General features: G+C 34.6%; 5 protein-coding genes across 5 annotated transcripts; 4 read left to right on the top strand and 1 right to left on the bottom strand.

The window, feature by feature from the left end:
• Positions 1-1,342: 1,342 nt before the first annotated feature.
• On the top strand, positions 1,343-1,863 carry LOC140988205 (histone H4). The gene has a single exon (XM_073457187.1). It carries the CDS (start codon positions 1,410-1,412, stop codon positions 1,719-1,721), a length of 312 nt encoding a protein of 103 aa, XP_073313288.1. The 5' UTR covers positions 1,343-1,409; the 3' UTR covers positions 1,722-1,863.
• A 973-nt stretch (positions 1,864-2,836) lies between these two features.
• LOC140987123 (uncharacterized protein At1g08160) lies at positions 2,837-4,594 on the bottom strand. The gene has a single exon (XM_073455529.1). It carries the CDS (start codon positions 4,266-4,268, stop codon positions 3,519-3,521), a length of 750 nt encoding a protein of 249 aa, XP_073311630.1. The 5' UTR covers positions 4,269-4,594; the 3' UTR covers positions 2,837-3,518.
• Positions 4,595-5,615: 1,021 nt separating this feature from the next.
• On the top strand, positions 5,616-6,731 carry LOC140987122 (probable carbohydrate esterase At4g34215). Its single transcript, XM_073455528.1, has 2 exons — positions 5,616-6,295; positions 6,371-6,731. Exons 1-2 carry the CDS (start codon positions 5,732-5,734, stop codon positions 6,566-6,568), a joined length of 762 nt encoding a protein of 253 aa, XP_073311629.1. The 5' UTR covers positions 5,616-5,731; the 3' UTR covers positions 6,569-6,731.
• Positions 6,732-7,714: 983 nt separating this feature from the next.
• On the top strand, positions 7,715-8,554 carry LOC140987124 (heavy metal-associated isoprenylated plant protein 16-like). The gene is made up of 3 exons (XM_073455530.1): positions 7,715-7,778; positions 7,954-8,032; positions 8,294-8,554. Exons 1-3 carry the CDS (start codon positions 7,719-7,721, stop codon positions 8,539-8,541), a joined length of 387 nt encoding a protein of 128 aa, XP_073311631.1. The 5' UTR covers positions 7,715-7,718; the 3' UTR covers positions 8,542-8,554.
• Positions 8,555-13,654: 5,100 nt separating this feature from the next.
• On the top strand, positions 13,655-15,907 carry LOC140989065 (BTB/POZ domain-containing protein At1g55760-like). Its single transcript, XM_073458242.1, has 4 exons — positions 13,655-14,165; positions 14,296-14,441; positions 14,516-14,637; positions 14,813-15,907. Exons 1-4 carry the CDS (start codon positions 14,047-14,049, stop codon positions 15,416-15,418), a joined length of 993 nt encoding a protein of 330 aa, XP_073314343.1. The 5' UTR covers positions 13,655-14,046; the 3' UTR covers positions 15,419-15,907.
• Positions 15,908-15,975: the final 68 nt, after the last annotated feature.

Here is a 15,975-nt window from a genome sequence, read left to right on the forward strand (position 1 = left end):
TTGTCCAAAGATTTTAGAACTAATGATGTAACAATACTTATCATTCAGCTTAGGCATCATTTAGTTCGTATGATAGCATAAGTAAATGATATATAATAAGAGTTATTATAAAATAAAAATTAAAGATAAATAATACATTATAATAAATTATATAATAATTAACATGATTTTAATTTGATTGATTATTTTTGTTAATTATATTATGATTACTAAAACGTACTTATCATATATTAATTAGTAATATATTGTTAAAATGATTGAATAAATAAATAAAATTTCTAGAATTAATTTATTTAAAAAATTATAAATAAAATTAAAACACTATATTAATTATTAAATTTTCATTAATTTCAATTTTTGAAAACAACTAAAAAATTGATTAATATTATAGTAAATAATTAAAATTTGATAATAACATAATTATGCATTTATTATGATAATTTAAATAGCAATACAAATTTGAATATTAAATAATAGTTAATAACATATAATTTTATGGTTAAAAATAATATAATAATAATTAAAATATGATCAATAATAATTAAATTATTTATAATATTAGTCAAATTAAAAAATTATTAAATTTGTTGAATTTATAATTATTTTAAGTTTTAGGATATTAAAAGAAAATTTAAAGAGTAGGTCTCTTGTGAGACGGTCTCACGAATCTTTATTTGTGAGACGGATCAACCCTACCGATATTCAGCATAAAAAATAATACTCTTAGCATAAAAAGTAATATTTTTCATGGATGACCCAAATAAGAGATACATCTCACAAAGTACGACATATGAGACTGTCTCACATAAGTTTTTGCCAAATTTAAATTAATCAAACATCATCACTTCTCTCCAAAAGATTATATAACCACCAACAAGATTATAATAATGCATACAGTGCAGGTCGGGTGCGAGTTTAACGAGACTATAATAATCTTAATCATGCACACCAAACATATGATAAATAATGATAAATAAAAAATTAAAAATCACTCACCCTTTCTCATACAAATCAAACAATATTTTTGTGTTCTTCGTGGCAACAAAAAGGGACTGCGGGGTTTCACAAGTTTTTGGTTTGTTAATAATTTTTTTATTATTTATATAATTTATTTTTTTTATTTTTTATTTTATTTAAATTAAAGGTAAGGTAACAGTTGTGTAACCCACACAGTGAAATTTGCGCTGAACAAATAAATATTAAATGGCAGTCAGATCCTTACCGAAATCATCAGACAATTTGTAACCGTCGATGAGTCTATCAACGGCTCAGAAAGTACATGACTCGGATCGCAATTATGTCCGCTGATTGTAGCACAGATCACGATTTCTATATCAGCAAGCTCCCTCCCACCAGTATCTGTTAAATCGAATTGATCTTTTCTGTTCAAGCAACCCTGATTTGAAGATATGTCGGGCAGAGGAAAAGGTGGAAAGGGTTTGGGAAAAGGTGGAGCAAAGCGCCACCGCAAGGTTCTGAGGGACAATATCCAGGGTATCACGAAGCCAGCTATTCGACGCCTTGCTCGTCGTGGTGGAGTTAAGCGCATCAGCGGCCTAATTTACGAGGAGACTCGTGGCGTACTCAAGATCTTTCTCGAGAATGTCATCCGTGATGCTGTTACTTATACCGAGCATGCTCGCCGCAAGACGGTGACGGCCATGGATGTCGTCTACGCTCTCAAGAGGCAAGGGCGCACTCTTTACGGCTTTGGAGGTTAATCCAATGCTAGATTGGTTGCTGGGATTCTCAAATTTCTGTAGATTTGGTATTCGAACATTGCATTAGGATTCATCGATGGGATTGTATGTTTTAGTTCTGTTGAAGGCAGTGCTTCATAAATATATCGCCATTTCATCGTTTCCTCTTGTGTTACTTTCATTTGAGTATCGTTTTAATCAGATATATGCGTATGATTTTACCCTTATGTTTTGTGGATCAGTTTATCATCTGGCTTTTGCTATTCCCTTATGTAGTTTAGCTGAGAAATTTTATCATCTGGCTTTTGCTATTCCCTTATTTAGTTTAGCTGAGAAATCGCATTCTAATGTTATATTACGCTTATTGATTTGATTGGAGAACATGCAACACTTCAACCCACTGGAAATATCGTTTTTCAGCACCTGAACAGTTATTCTAAAGTGTTCGCATGTTCAGGTTTTTTAAGGCTGGTGTTTAGATGAGATTATGAGTGTGTCGCCTGATGTTGGGTTGTATTAAAGCTCATCTCCTCGGAGAAGTGGGTGCTTGATTACAGTGAACTTATGCTGAAGAAATCATTGGGCCTGTGATTAATCTGAAGAGAGTGTTGGAAATTCTAATGTGGAATTTATGGTTGGTGAAAATGATGGATCTAACTTGTGAAGCTCGAATGATTTCAAAGAATCAAGAAATGTGGGTTTTTTGGGAATTAAGGGGATATTGGAGAAAGAGACCTGTGGCTAGTGGAATTTATGTTTCAAGATTTGTTGAAGAGTTAAATGCATGATTTGTTGATTGTGCTAAGCACTATCCTATGGTGGCTTTCTAAAAGGTCTTAACAACGATTTATTAAGGTTTGGTTTTGCTTCTTTATAAATAGTTTGTTTATCACCCTATTTCAATATCATTAGATGTTTATGGAAGCTTATATATATATTGATATGATCAAAGAAAACATGGAGAAATACTTCAGGGTTTAACATAGAATAATCCCAGTTACTAGCCCTCTTGGAATGATTGATGATTTGATGCTATGGGACCTTTAATGGTCGAGTTGCATGCTGTTCTTTATGGAGACCTGGTTGCATGAGAACTTTATATTTTAATATATATGATAGCTGAGGCGAACATTAAAGGCCATGAAATGTTGATGCTTATTAAAATGATAAGTTAATGAAGACTACTTTTATCTATACATTATAACATTAGTACAACGGAAAATTTGCCTTCGACACCCTGAATTTTGCATGTATCAGGAAGCCAAGACTAGATGAGCTTACATGTGAACTTATTCTGAATCATACCGAGCAATACTGATGGATTCTATGCAACATCTTCTCGGTGTATCTGACCAACTTGATAATGCCACTCTTCCTCTAATACATGATTAATTTCTAAGAAATGGATTCGATCAAGCAGTGAAAACACCTAGAATGGCTTCTTCATACAATCATCCTCTTTAATGATGTTTCAGCTAAGACTGAATGAGCATACCCTTCGCTTTACCGCTAGTACCAATTAATGCTTAATCTTTAGGATCAATAAAGTCTGTACTCTGATTTTTTGATGATCTGGTACATAATAGTTTTGCCCATGTGATCTGTAGGTTTGGAACAGTTTTAAACCTCCAGGTTGGTTGAGACTATTTTGTGTGTGCCACAATTAAAAAACACTTATTTAGCACTTTTAGGCTGCTTTGCGGACCTCCATACTACTTTATCATTCGAAAAATATTATCATGAAAAACTATAGCTTAGATCAAAGCCTCATAAATACACAATAACGCAGTAGGTGTGAGGAGGACATTCTTCCTTCTCTTATCTCTTGGTTCTGCAGCTGTGGGTTACGAGGACACCATTAGGCGGGCTCGTCATCTCTAATTGGCAATTCCCACGCAACCAATAAGAATAATGAACCATACCCAGTTTAACTTTAACCCTGAAAGTTCCTTTTATGTTGTAGACAACTCTGTTCCTCTGCCCCTGCTTTTGAAGTTCCAGAGACAGGTTTAGCGGCAGATGCACCAAGCTTGATATCAAATGGACCGATAAGAACCGTGCTTCTCCTGGATTCTGACTGAAGGGTTGAAGAACTTGGCTTGCTATCAGATTCTCTGAAAAGTAGAGTTCAATGTACAGGTACTCAAATCTAACATATAATTTCCGATTTGGATTCGAAAAATTAGCAAGAAACACTATGTCACCATTTAGAATCTCTGGGGAATCGAAGTAGATAGCGTTAAGACTCGCCACTGGAGTGTCGAAAACTGGATTTCTTGGCTTGATAGCGACAAAAATGATTAAAGTAGCAATACCAAAGAAGATGAGAAGTAAGCTAAATATCAAACACAGGATTGCACCACACCATACTATTGGGTTAGTCCTTCGAGGTTCCCGGAGAATCGGTTGCTCTCTTGATCTGAGCTTTCTACTATATGGTGAACCCTCTGGTGACAAACCCTGGTGATTCTTGGCTTGGTTAGATGAGACAATTTGATAAAGAGGAGATGGCTTTGTTTGCTTGTGTGTAGAAGGTGTGTAGGGCGGTGGTGGTGGGAGTGGATGCATCTTTTATGAGAATAAAAATCAAGAAAATCTTATGTATGAAGAACCGAGAAGGAAAAACGAAGATGATTGTTTATTATTGAATGAAACTGGAAGTGTGGTGAGGGATGTTAGTAAAGTGGGTAAAAAAAAAAAAGAAGCTTTCAATTGTTAGTGGGGGCCAAATACTTCTTTAAACTGCATCAAAAGGAGATGAATTTCAGATCTAAAGTTTATTCGGTTTGAATTGTTTTCTTCTACATGAACCCAACCTTGTGGTAAAAACAAGTGTTTGGGCGCTAACTACACAATTAAAAATATTTCAATTCCATAGTGATTTATTAGTTATTAATTAGTGTATGGTGCAAGGGATAAACAAAACATAAAAGGAAAATGCCCTGACAAAGAACTAGTGCAACTTTGCACTTTCTTGGAATTCTAACGAGGGAGAATCTGAACTGTCAAATGGCCATAAAATCAACGGCGTGTTGTAGATGGATGATGCGTCGGAACTATAATAACTCAGCCTTAGTGATATTAACTTAGTGCGGTAGGATGTTATGCTTACCCATTAAGAAAGTACCCTCAAAACGCAGGCTGTAAGCAAGATTAGGTTAAGGTTCTGTGGGTGTCCCTTTAATTTATTAAAAGGGTCCAGTAATGTGGTCACATGTGTTTTATCGTAGTTTTACTTTTACGCTTTACGTGATGCGCTTAAAAAATCGGAAGGATATTTACCATATTGTAAAATTCATTTTGATCTTGGGACAAAGATTAGTTCAAGTAAATTGAGAAACCAGAAAGAAAAAAATAAAATTAAATGAACAATATGAAAAAATATCGCATCGAATCACTCTCTTTCGACCAATTTTCTCTCGACTTCTTACTATTTATAACAAAAATTAAAAGGTGAGTTTTTTCTATGGGTGCGTGCGATTATAAGAATTAAGGATCTCAATTTTGAAAGCTTGTTACGTTTATTTTTTTAATGTCACCGAATTAAAGACGGCTCGAATCAAATTGCAACTATTCTCAATTCACCGTCGCTAATTACCGTCAATTTATACTGAAAATCTGGTTTATTATCTGAATCCGTATGATGGCTTCATCGTGTGATCGATCCACCAATCCATTTCCATTGATAAGCGGGATTTATGAACCCAAGACCCCATAGAAATTAGAATGGATGTCCTTCAGTTGAAAAATGAAAAAACAATTTCATGTAATCGACTTCCTCTTTCTGAGTCAATAATACTGTCACTGAAACGTATGTTTTTAATTAATAACATCATAAAACCAAGTTATCTCTCATTTACTCAATCACCTGACCATACTAAAGTACACATGCATGTCAACTCACATACGGAGGCACTGCATGCTATGAAGAGAAATGTAACCCCCCTCTCCTTTAATCCATCTTCTCACTCGATCTATCCTGCAAACCCGTCCGCAAATTATTGAAAATCCTCTCCTTTTCTCATCATCAAATGGGTGAGAACCTAAGTTTCCTTGCGATTTCCTTTCTGCTCTTATCTCTTCTATCTGCAAACGAAGACAAAAGCATATTCATCCTGGCCGGACAAAGCAACATGTCGGGTCGAGCAAGAGATTACAACAACACCAAGCCCCCAGAGTTCCACCCCAATCCACAGATCCTCATGTTCGACGCGAATCAGAGATGGGTCACGGCAAAAGACCCTCTTCACCTGGGCATAGATGTTGGCAGACCAGTGGGATTTGGACCTGGAATTCCGTTCGCAAATGCATTGCTGGAGTGGGATCCTTGCATCGGGACCATCGGTTTGGTCCCTTGTGCGCATGGGGAGACGTTTTTGAGCGATTGGAGCAAAGGCACACCGCACTACAATCAACTGGTGATAAGGTCTAATGCTTCGTCCGAAGCAGGAGGCCGCATCCGGGCGATGCTTTGGTACCAGGGGGAGAATGACTCATTGACGCTCCAAAATGCTCAACTCTATCGTGGGAGACTGGAAAAGTTTATCACGGATTTTCGAGCTGATATAGGGATGCCTGATCTTCCTGTTTTTGTGGTACCAAATAATACATTTAATAAATCTTTATTAATTTACCTCAACTCTTTATAGTATACATTTTGTTGTTTGAAGGTGGTGCTTGCAAGTGGGCTCGGAAAATACAAGGATAAGATACGAGAAGCTCAGATGGGAATAAAACTAAGAAATGTGATTACCGTGGACGGGAAAGGAGCGGAGGTGAAACCATTGGATGTGGTGCACCTCAGCTTGGCCGGAGCCATCGATATCGGGAAGAGACTCGCTTCGGCCTTCCTCTACGCTAATCTTTAATTTCTTCTACTTGCTTCAAAGGTTTCATTCGACAATTTAGAATCTTCTATACAATATTTTTCGAAGAATTTTATGTTACCAATCTTTGAAGAAATGTAATTAAGCCACGACATATGTGTGTGAAGAAATTTGTGAAACACAAGAATGCTTTGTACTACATATAACTTGCGTTACTTTTGTTTTTGTAGTGGCCTCATTTCAAAAGGGAACAAACATAAAAACTCATCCTCTCGCGAATCAATTTTTGCGAATCAATTTTTATGGATCAGATCCATCAATCTTTTAGACTTATTATTTCTAAAAAACCAATTTTCCCTATCCAATATTTGCTTCCCTAATAAAGACAAATCTGTGTACTGCCTGCGATGGTAAGGATTTGCTGCACTGTGATTCAAAAATTGATTTGATTTGTCTATTTTGAGTTGTGCTAATTAACCTAAATTTTTAACTGTCATTTCAATCAAAAAAAAAAAAATCCTACATTTTGAATATGAAAATTTTAAGTTAGTAAGATAATTGCTTAAAAATAAATTTCCATCGAAAATGGTAAAATTATTTATTTATGTCAGACAAAGCAAATCATATTTGCTAACAAATATAAAAAAGTATGCCTAATGTGAATGAATTTGACATTAACCTCAATTGTATTCAATGCATTTAAATGCCATTTGAAACATCTGACCACGACCAAAATCATGCTGGTGCCTGTATATATAACTCTTCCAACACAGCAGCTTTCTAATTTTTGATATCATGTACATCTACCGTGCACACCTATGTGAGCACCGATGAGGTGTCACTCACCCATTCGATGTGATGAAATATAGAAAAATTGCACATCCAATGGATGAGTGACACCTCATCGATGCTCACATAGGTGTGTACGATAGGTGTGCAGGATATCAAAACTATATATATACACACTTGACATTGATATGCATACTATTGAATTGCAAAAACAAAAAAGATTATTTATTAAGCCAAACAAAAGTTTTTAAATCTCAATGCCCACATTCCATACAAGTAATAAATTCTCCAAGAAATCCTATATCATCTCCCCTTGATTATGGCTATTTAATTCTTCCAAATATAAATTCTTCCTATACATACATACATATATTACAAGAACAACCTCAACATATCGAAACCAATGACCAAAATGATGCAGGCTTTTTCTCTGCAAGACAAGAATAACTCACAAATCATGAAGGTAACCGACCCATTTTAATAGTGTGTGTATTCCGTTATATAATGAACCTCAATTTCATACTCAGAACGAAACATATCGATTTATGTATGAGTGAATTTCAATATATATTTTTTTTGTTTCCTGATATTATTATGTATAATATTGTACCATGTTGTTTGATAATCCGTCGAGGCAGCAAAAGATTGTGCTTCATGTGCCCATAAATGAAGAGAAAAGTAGAGCAAAAGCCATGTCCATTGCCTCAAAAACCAAAGGTACATAAATGTCTCTATTTTGTATATTACAAAAATTGATTAAAGAAAAACAAATGAGAAACAAAACCAAGATTGAACAAGCACGCGATTTACTATGTTGCCCCTATCATTTTATCTTATGTTACTTAGAAATGTATATATAATTTTAGAAAAAACGAATTGTACAATCACTCGACGAGACGTTATTATACTATAAACAATATTATACTTCAAAAAATTGAAATTGTTTGATTTAATAATAAATTCCATATTATGTGATAGGTGTGACCAATGTGGCGATTTCGAAAGAAAGAAATCATATGGTGGTGATTGGAGAAGGCGTGGATTCAGTAAGCTTGGCCAACTCCTTGAGGAAGCGATTGCAATTCGCGGACATTGTTAGCGTTAAAAGCGTGTTGATAGTGGATGAATCGGTTCTCTCTAAAGACGAGTTTAACAACCCCAACGCACCTGAATACCAAAATCAATCATGTAATTCCGATATTACCATACGGCCGAAATTTTTGTGACCCGAACCCGAATAATGGCTCCATATTTCTCATTGGAAACCACTCAATGGTAGGCGAGAGGACGGTTACCCACCGCCTATCGTCCAGACGTTTTATCTTTTTTCCTTAAATATCTGATTCTTCTTGTTCATTAACATATTTTTTCAATAATTCATCTATATCATGTGCAAACTCCAAATCAATGACAAATTACTCATCTTTATCTGATACAAAGTAATTGAAAAATATATTGAACAAGTTTTTTTAAATAAAAATCAATATATTAAATTATGCAATCATCGATACTGTTCTAAAGCGACCGCCCAGTGCCTATATTGATACAAACCATATGTTGTTTTGAGTTATTTATATACATTGTGGATAGATAAAAGCGACTAGCTACCGCTTGTCATAATGTCATAAAACCATCTTTTAATTTATTTAAAGAGTTTAAATAAATATATATATATATATATATATACACACACACACACATTCCAAATTTGAATTCTTATATGTGTGAATAAAATTATATTTATATGTATTTGCTTCACTTGAGTTTCAACTACTGCTGTATATTATATGATATGATGATGACGAGTTAGTGCTAACTTTTTGGATATTTATTTATTTATTGTTCAATCTCATGATGTTGGAAAAAGATAACTCTGTAAAGTAAATAAATGATTGACAATGTTTTGATATCTTTATCCATTAAAATTAAGGTAAAAACTTGTATGAGAGGGTCTCACGGGTCGTATTTGTGAGACGGATCTCTTATTTGGGTCATCCATGAAAAAGTATTATTTTTTATGCTAAAATTTAGGGATGTCAATGGGTCCGGGTTTTACCCAGACCCGCAATGGACCCACCCCATCTGGGACGGGTTTGGGCATACTAAATGGGTCATGGAGCGGGTCTCGGGTCCAATTTTTGAGACCTGTCTGGGTATGGGGCGGGTCATGGGTCCTATAATACCCAACCCATACCCGCCCCATATATGTGGATATAAATTGATGTGTTCGCGAAGATGGCTGTGAGGTGACGTGGAAGGTAAATAAAATCACATTTTTATTTTGTCATTGTACTTTCATTTTAATTTTGTTACTATACTTTCTCTCTTTAAATTACATTTTTTTTACGGTTTTGAATTACAGTTTTATTTTTTCAATGTACTTTCTCTCTTTAATTTTGTAAGTAATTCTTCAAGTAATTTACCAACTTGTTCCACCATTCTTGATGAAGAGGAAGATGATCCTGAATAATGTGTCAGAAAGATTGCTTACTCGCTGATTTTACATTGATCTGTTTAAGTTCTGTTATGACTTATTTTTGAGGATGTCAAGACTTTTTGTTGGAGAGCTGGTAACTTTTTTTTTTATGTGATTCATTATGTCGTGAAAATAATTTGTTTGTTATTATTAAGTGTGGTCGAAGACATGAATTAGTTTTCTATTGTGTTGTATTTAGAGGATTGTTTGTTTCATAATTCAGTCATGTGATAAGAAGATTATTGTTTTCATTTAAAAAAATTCGGGTCTCACGGGTCTCGCGGGTCTACCCGGCCCCATTTCGTTTTCGGGGTGGGGTGGGTCCGAAGAATATTTAACCGGGGTGGGGCGGGTAATGGGTCCAAGTTTTCTTCATGGGGCGGGTCTTGGGTTTAGCCATACCCGCCCCATTGACATCTCTACTAAAATTATTACTTTATATTGTTAATATGGGTAAGGCTGACCTGTCTCACAGATTAAGATCGGTGAGACGGTCTCACATTAGACTCACTCTAAAATTAATTGAAATCTAAATACATCAATTTGCTATATTTGGGCTTCCGCCCAGCAATCTGGGACCATACCTTTATTCAAGGAATCTGAATCGGAAATTGTGAGGAGAATATTATACAGATTCGGTCGGGGTCAAAAGTTCACATGCGCAGGTCCATATAACATAATTTCCATTGAATTGATCATATAACAACATCCTTTCAATTTGGACACGTACCATTTTCCTTCCCCACCGTTTGGACAAGTTGAAAATTTTCCAAACCAACCCGCTCATCTGATGAGGTTGGGTGAGTCGAGTCAGTTTTCAATTATATCAGACAATTAGACAAGTCATTTGAGCGGGTTGAAAAATTTCCAACCAGAATTATCTGTTTGGTAGGGTTAGGGTGGGGTTGAGTTGGGGTGAGGCGGAGAACGTTCGATCTTACTCCACGTGATTTGGATGGTCCAGATTCAGTCACATTTGTGATGTTAAAAAAAAGTGGACCCCAAGTACTTGTGGTTAAATTTGGACCGTGGATCTACACATGGGACATTGCCCCCACACGAAGGGTGAAATATTCCGTGAGGCGGATATAGCCTATTTGACGTCTCTATGTGCACATACTCTAGAATTTCTAATTAAACATGTTAAAACCTATATATTCTTTTTCATCAGACTCAATTATGTAGTCCAATTTTCATATTTAATATTATTCTCTACTCTTTTACCAACATAACCTTATTTAATTTGCTTTCCAACAATTTTTTTATCCAATTAAATCATTCATTAAATAAGGGTCAAATAGGAATTTTTTTAAATAAATGAGACGGGATGAAATTGCGCGTAGAACTCGAGTAGTGATTGATGAAAATTAAGTCAAATTAGAATACAAAACAAATAACACCCAAACACCATAAAAATGGAGGAATTGTCAAAGTTGGACATATGATTATAATAGCAATAAATATCACTTAATAAAATGTCGTTTTTGTCGAAAATATGAAGCAAGTAGTTGAACGACCCTTCAGTAACCGAAAACGATGTTCAATTAATTGATCAACGATTGATTGATTATACATCACCCCAACCATTTTACTCCATTCCCCTTGTAATCATGCAAGCCCGATTTATAAAGTCTTTCGTTTGGTGAATGAAAAAGACTGATATATCATATCAGCTGAATTTCAATAAATTGTAATCGTAATTGAAATCCATTGATTTCAATTATATTTTTATAGTTTGAAACGATCGATAAAATATTAAACAATAAAATTCAAATGTTTTCATTATCAGGTGAACTTGAAATTTATCAAGAAACAATATAAAACAAGTCAGAGTTAGATTTTAAGTTTATGTTCAGAAATATAAAAATGCATTTCAATATATTTGAAATCAATACATTAATCCAAATATAAACGTAGATGATTTGACACTATATAGTATAAATATCTGTAAAAATATATTTTAAATAATGTGTTCATAAAATATGACGAATATTATTATTACTTAATAAATAGTTTGGTTGCTTGAACTATTCAAACGCCAACAAAATATTATGGCCCATTTGCAAGAGATTCCTTTCTTGTCAACCGGTAATTGGAGCAAAGCCAAATAAGATTTTAATATTTAAATATTTTAAAGATTCCAACGGTCCAACCCGGTCGCTATCGTCTTGCTTCCATGACCCATCCATATGGGTAATGTCAGTGTGTGGCCACAGCTTGATGGTTTTAAATTCATTTAGTTTTTTTCAGTTGGTTCGACACTTTCCACACTAGAGCAAGTTTTTTTTACTACAATTGGGATTCGAATTGTAATATATATAAGAGATCAAATGAGCAACGGATGAGACCAACTAGACTAGATTAGATCAAGTTGAATGCATAGTATCGTATGTACATATATATGTATATGACTGAAATTGCAATTTTCCCGACAAATTAATCCGAAAGAGGGGGGACAATAATTTTCCCTCTTTCCACTAGTTATAATTATAAGTTTCAAAAAAGATGAGCCCACCAACTTAATCGACGGTCCAAGCTCTAAACAAGTGGAACAATTTGTATACACACGCCATCTTTGTCATTATAACATAACCAAGTAATAATAGATATGACTACTTTGTGTTTCTGGGAAACATTTTGAGAAATTTATTGACCAAAATGCTTCTCATCTCATAAAAAAACAACACGTGTACATGTTAATAATGGCAATGCCAAATTATATCGAAGAAGATAAATCTATATTATTCATCAATCAGTTAACTTAGATCCATTTTCCATTGGTTTTGGCCAAAAAAATTCATAAATGTACGTCTACTATATTAATTAGACTTGACCAAGTAATAGAGTTAAACATCTCATAAGTGAATTTGAAAATATAAGATCAGTATTTTTACTAAAAATTTTGTATACGACACTGCGTAAAACAAAGTATACATAAAATTTGTAGATTTAGGGGAGAGAATGTTCAACACTGAGGCGAAATTGAAAAAATTTATATTACTCTTGAAGCTTTACTCATCTCGTCAATTAATGACATGTATCTCACTTTTTCGATTGACAATGTATAAATATCGATTAACATTATGATCAGTTCCGAGAAAATGAACATTTTGCAAGAATAACATTATTAGAAGATTAATGCTACAAGAAACACAACTCCAACGAAAAAGAAAAAAAAATCAAAAATATGAAATAATTGATATACCAAACAGGGACGTAGCCAGAAAAAATTTCGATCTTGGGCTAAAAATTTGTAGGCTAAAATTNAAAAAACTCAATCCATATTTTTAAATAAGCCCAAAAATCAAGCCTGAGGCTCCGTCCCTGATACCAAATGATGTAAATTTATCAGTATTCATCACTAAACGAGTCAAAAGCAAAACTAGAAAACAAAAGGAACAAAAAAGTGGAAAATTCAAATTAAATAATAAAAGCTTTAAATAAATATCTTGAACAACGAACTATATATTTTGTTTATATGAAATTTGATCTTTGTAAAGTGCATTAATCTAAAATTTTTACTTTAGTATTGTAATATGAATTATTTTTTTGTAATTTGTCCATTCACGTGTGATAGATGTGTTTCTTACTAGATATATTAAAATAGCATATCAGATCTATTGTGATACAGTCTCATTAATATTTATTTGTAATACGAGTTGATTCTGCTTATATTTACAATAAAAAATAATATTTTTGACATAAAAATTAATATATTTTTTTATAGATGACCCAAATAGAATATCTGTTTATCTCACATAAATTTTTGAGAAACCAATAGTATATATTTTGGACAAATTGCAAGTAGTTTTTGTTACCTTTAACCAAAGTTTTGGGATCAAAATCTTTGCATATATACCTCAAGTGCCGTGCAAGGCAACAAAAAGTAACCTCACTCAAAAACAGAGGATTAAAGAAACAAAGGCATAGCAGAAAAATAACTGGGGAAGAACTTATTCATCATCAATGGCGTAAAGCATGATCAAGCCTAACCTTGCGTCTCAGAAACCTCCACACTCGAGTGGTTTCTCTCCAGAAAGCAATAATATTTACTTCCAAAACTTTTTTAAAGAGCAAAACTACGTTTGATCATATAAGAAGAAAGGGTGGGGGAAGTAAGTGTTGGCGGCGGATTGAACCGTTCAATATATGAAGAAGAGAGTTAAAAGCAAAGCTGGGAAAGCACAGAGATCAGTTGCTGGAAGGGATTTTCGATTGTATCCATGAAATCACGGCGGCGCTCGCCTTCTCTAGGATGAGTGAGTCTGCATATCGGGTTGATACTACCTCCCGTCTTGTCCAGTGGCGGATCGAGAACTTGGCTTCTTTCACTTATAGAAAATCAGATCCTTTCAAGATCGGGAAATGGAATTGGTATGCACTTCAATTCATCTTGCTGAATATTTCTTGACATATGTTTTTATCATATATGTCACCGGTGCTCTGTTTTACGAGAATTCCAAGAAACAGAGGAACAAGTTCTTGAAATTTATTTTGTTTGAAGGTACTTGTCTGTAGAGAAGAATCGATCTCTGTCCATTAAATTGTTTCCGGAGATATCAAATTTTACGAGGGAAAATCCTCCGATCGCATCATTCAGAATCAGAGTGATCTCCTCGGCGGGTGATCGCAAGTGCTTGTTTCATCCAGGTAAAGTGAAAATAATCTCGAATCCGCGACAGAGAATGATTTTATGCATGATTTTGATTCTGTTTCATTTGCAGATGTTAGTGATAAATTGGTGAAGAGCAACGAGGATTTTGTATGGACGATTGAGGGTCCATTAACTGGAAAGTTCATAATTGACGTTGAGTTTCTTGACTTGAAAATTGCATCTTCTTCAGAAGTAAGATATCATCAACAGAATATATATATATAAGATAAAGATGTGATTTTTTTTTACAAGATTAACTGACATAAACACCACTCGGATTTGGTTAATTATAGCCTGTAATAGATACATTTTCTATATATTGGAACACTTGCACATAATTTGATATTCCAGCTCGTAACGTACACAGGGCACATCAGCTTGCTCAATATGGAACGAAACATTTATACATAAACCACCAAATGAGACAGCCCTTGCCTCCCTCGGCCGAATGCTGTCCGAGAGTATCCACGCAGATATCACAATCCACACTTCTGACGGCAAAACTATAGAAGCTCACCGTGCAGTTCTTGCCACCAGGTCCCCCGTTTTCCGCAGTATGTTCTCCCACAATCTCAGAGAGAAAGAACTCTCATCCGTAAACATTTCCGACATGTCCATCGAAGCCTGCCAAGCTTTCTTGAGTTACATATACGGAAACATAAAAAACGAGGAATTTCTTACACACAGGTTAGCCCTTCTTCGAGCAGCCGATAAGTACGATGTTTCGGATTTGAAAGAAGCATGCCATGACAGTTTGGTTGAAGATATTGATTCTAAGAATGTTCTGGAAAGACTGCAGAATGCTTCTCTTTATCAGCTGCCGAAACTGAAGAATGGGTGTCTGCGTTATCTGGTGAAGTTCGGTAAGATATTTGATATTGGAGATGATCTGAATGCGTTTGTGCAGTGTGCTGATAGAGAATTGGTTGGTGAATTGTTTACCGAAGTTCTTGCTGCCTGGAAAGGGTTCTGACTACTGAGAATCTTGGACCAACAGATATGGTTTCGGGTTCGGGCTATATATTCTTTAGTTCAAATGGGTTGACGTAAATTGTGAACATAATTAATTGAAATTGATTGGCATTCGGATGAGGAATAGATTTAGAAATTTTTAATGCTGGAAAGATGATTTTGTTGTCACATTGCAGTCAATGTAAACGTGGCCTTATACCTACTACCATATGAATGGATTGGAGATAAACAGAGGGGAATATGATGTTTTGGATCCAGAAACATCCAATGGAAATCCTCCACTAGTTGAATCAGGAGATTCTCTAGAAGAAATACTGGTTCGTTTTGCACAAACCATTGCTCAACCATCCGAGGGTTCGCGTCTGCAGGAATACAAATATATGTAGTTTATATCTTAGCCTCTACCTTTGTGATCTTCAAACTTAATAGAAAACATGGATGATTAAAGTTTTGAATTTTAATTTATTATTGGAGATTAAATGGACTATAATGGGGCTTCAGCTTACATTCTCTCGACTGAAGAGTGTGGTTTAATCCAAGATATCTTCACAAAAATGT

Source organism: Primulina huaijiensis, chromosome 11 (genome assembly GCF_012295235.1).
Source record: "Primulina huaijiensis isolate GDHJ02 chromosome 11, ASM1229523v2, whole genome shotgun sequence".
In the NCBI taxonomy this organism is placed as follows: Eukaryota; Viridiplantae; Streptophyta; class Magnoliopsida; order Lamiales; family Gesneriaceae; genus Primulina; species Primulina huaijiensis.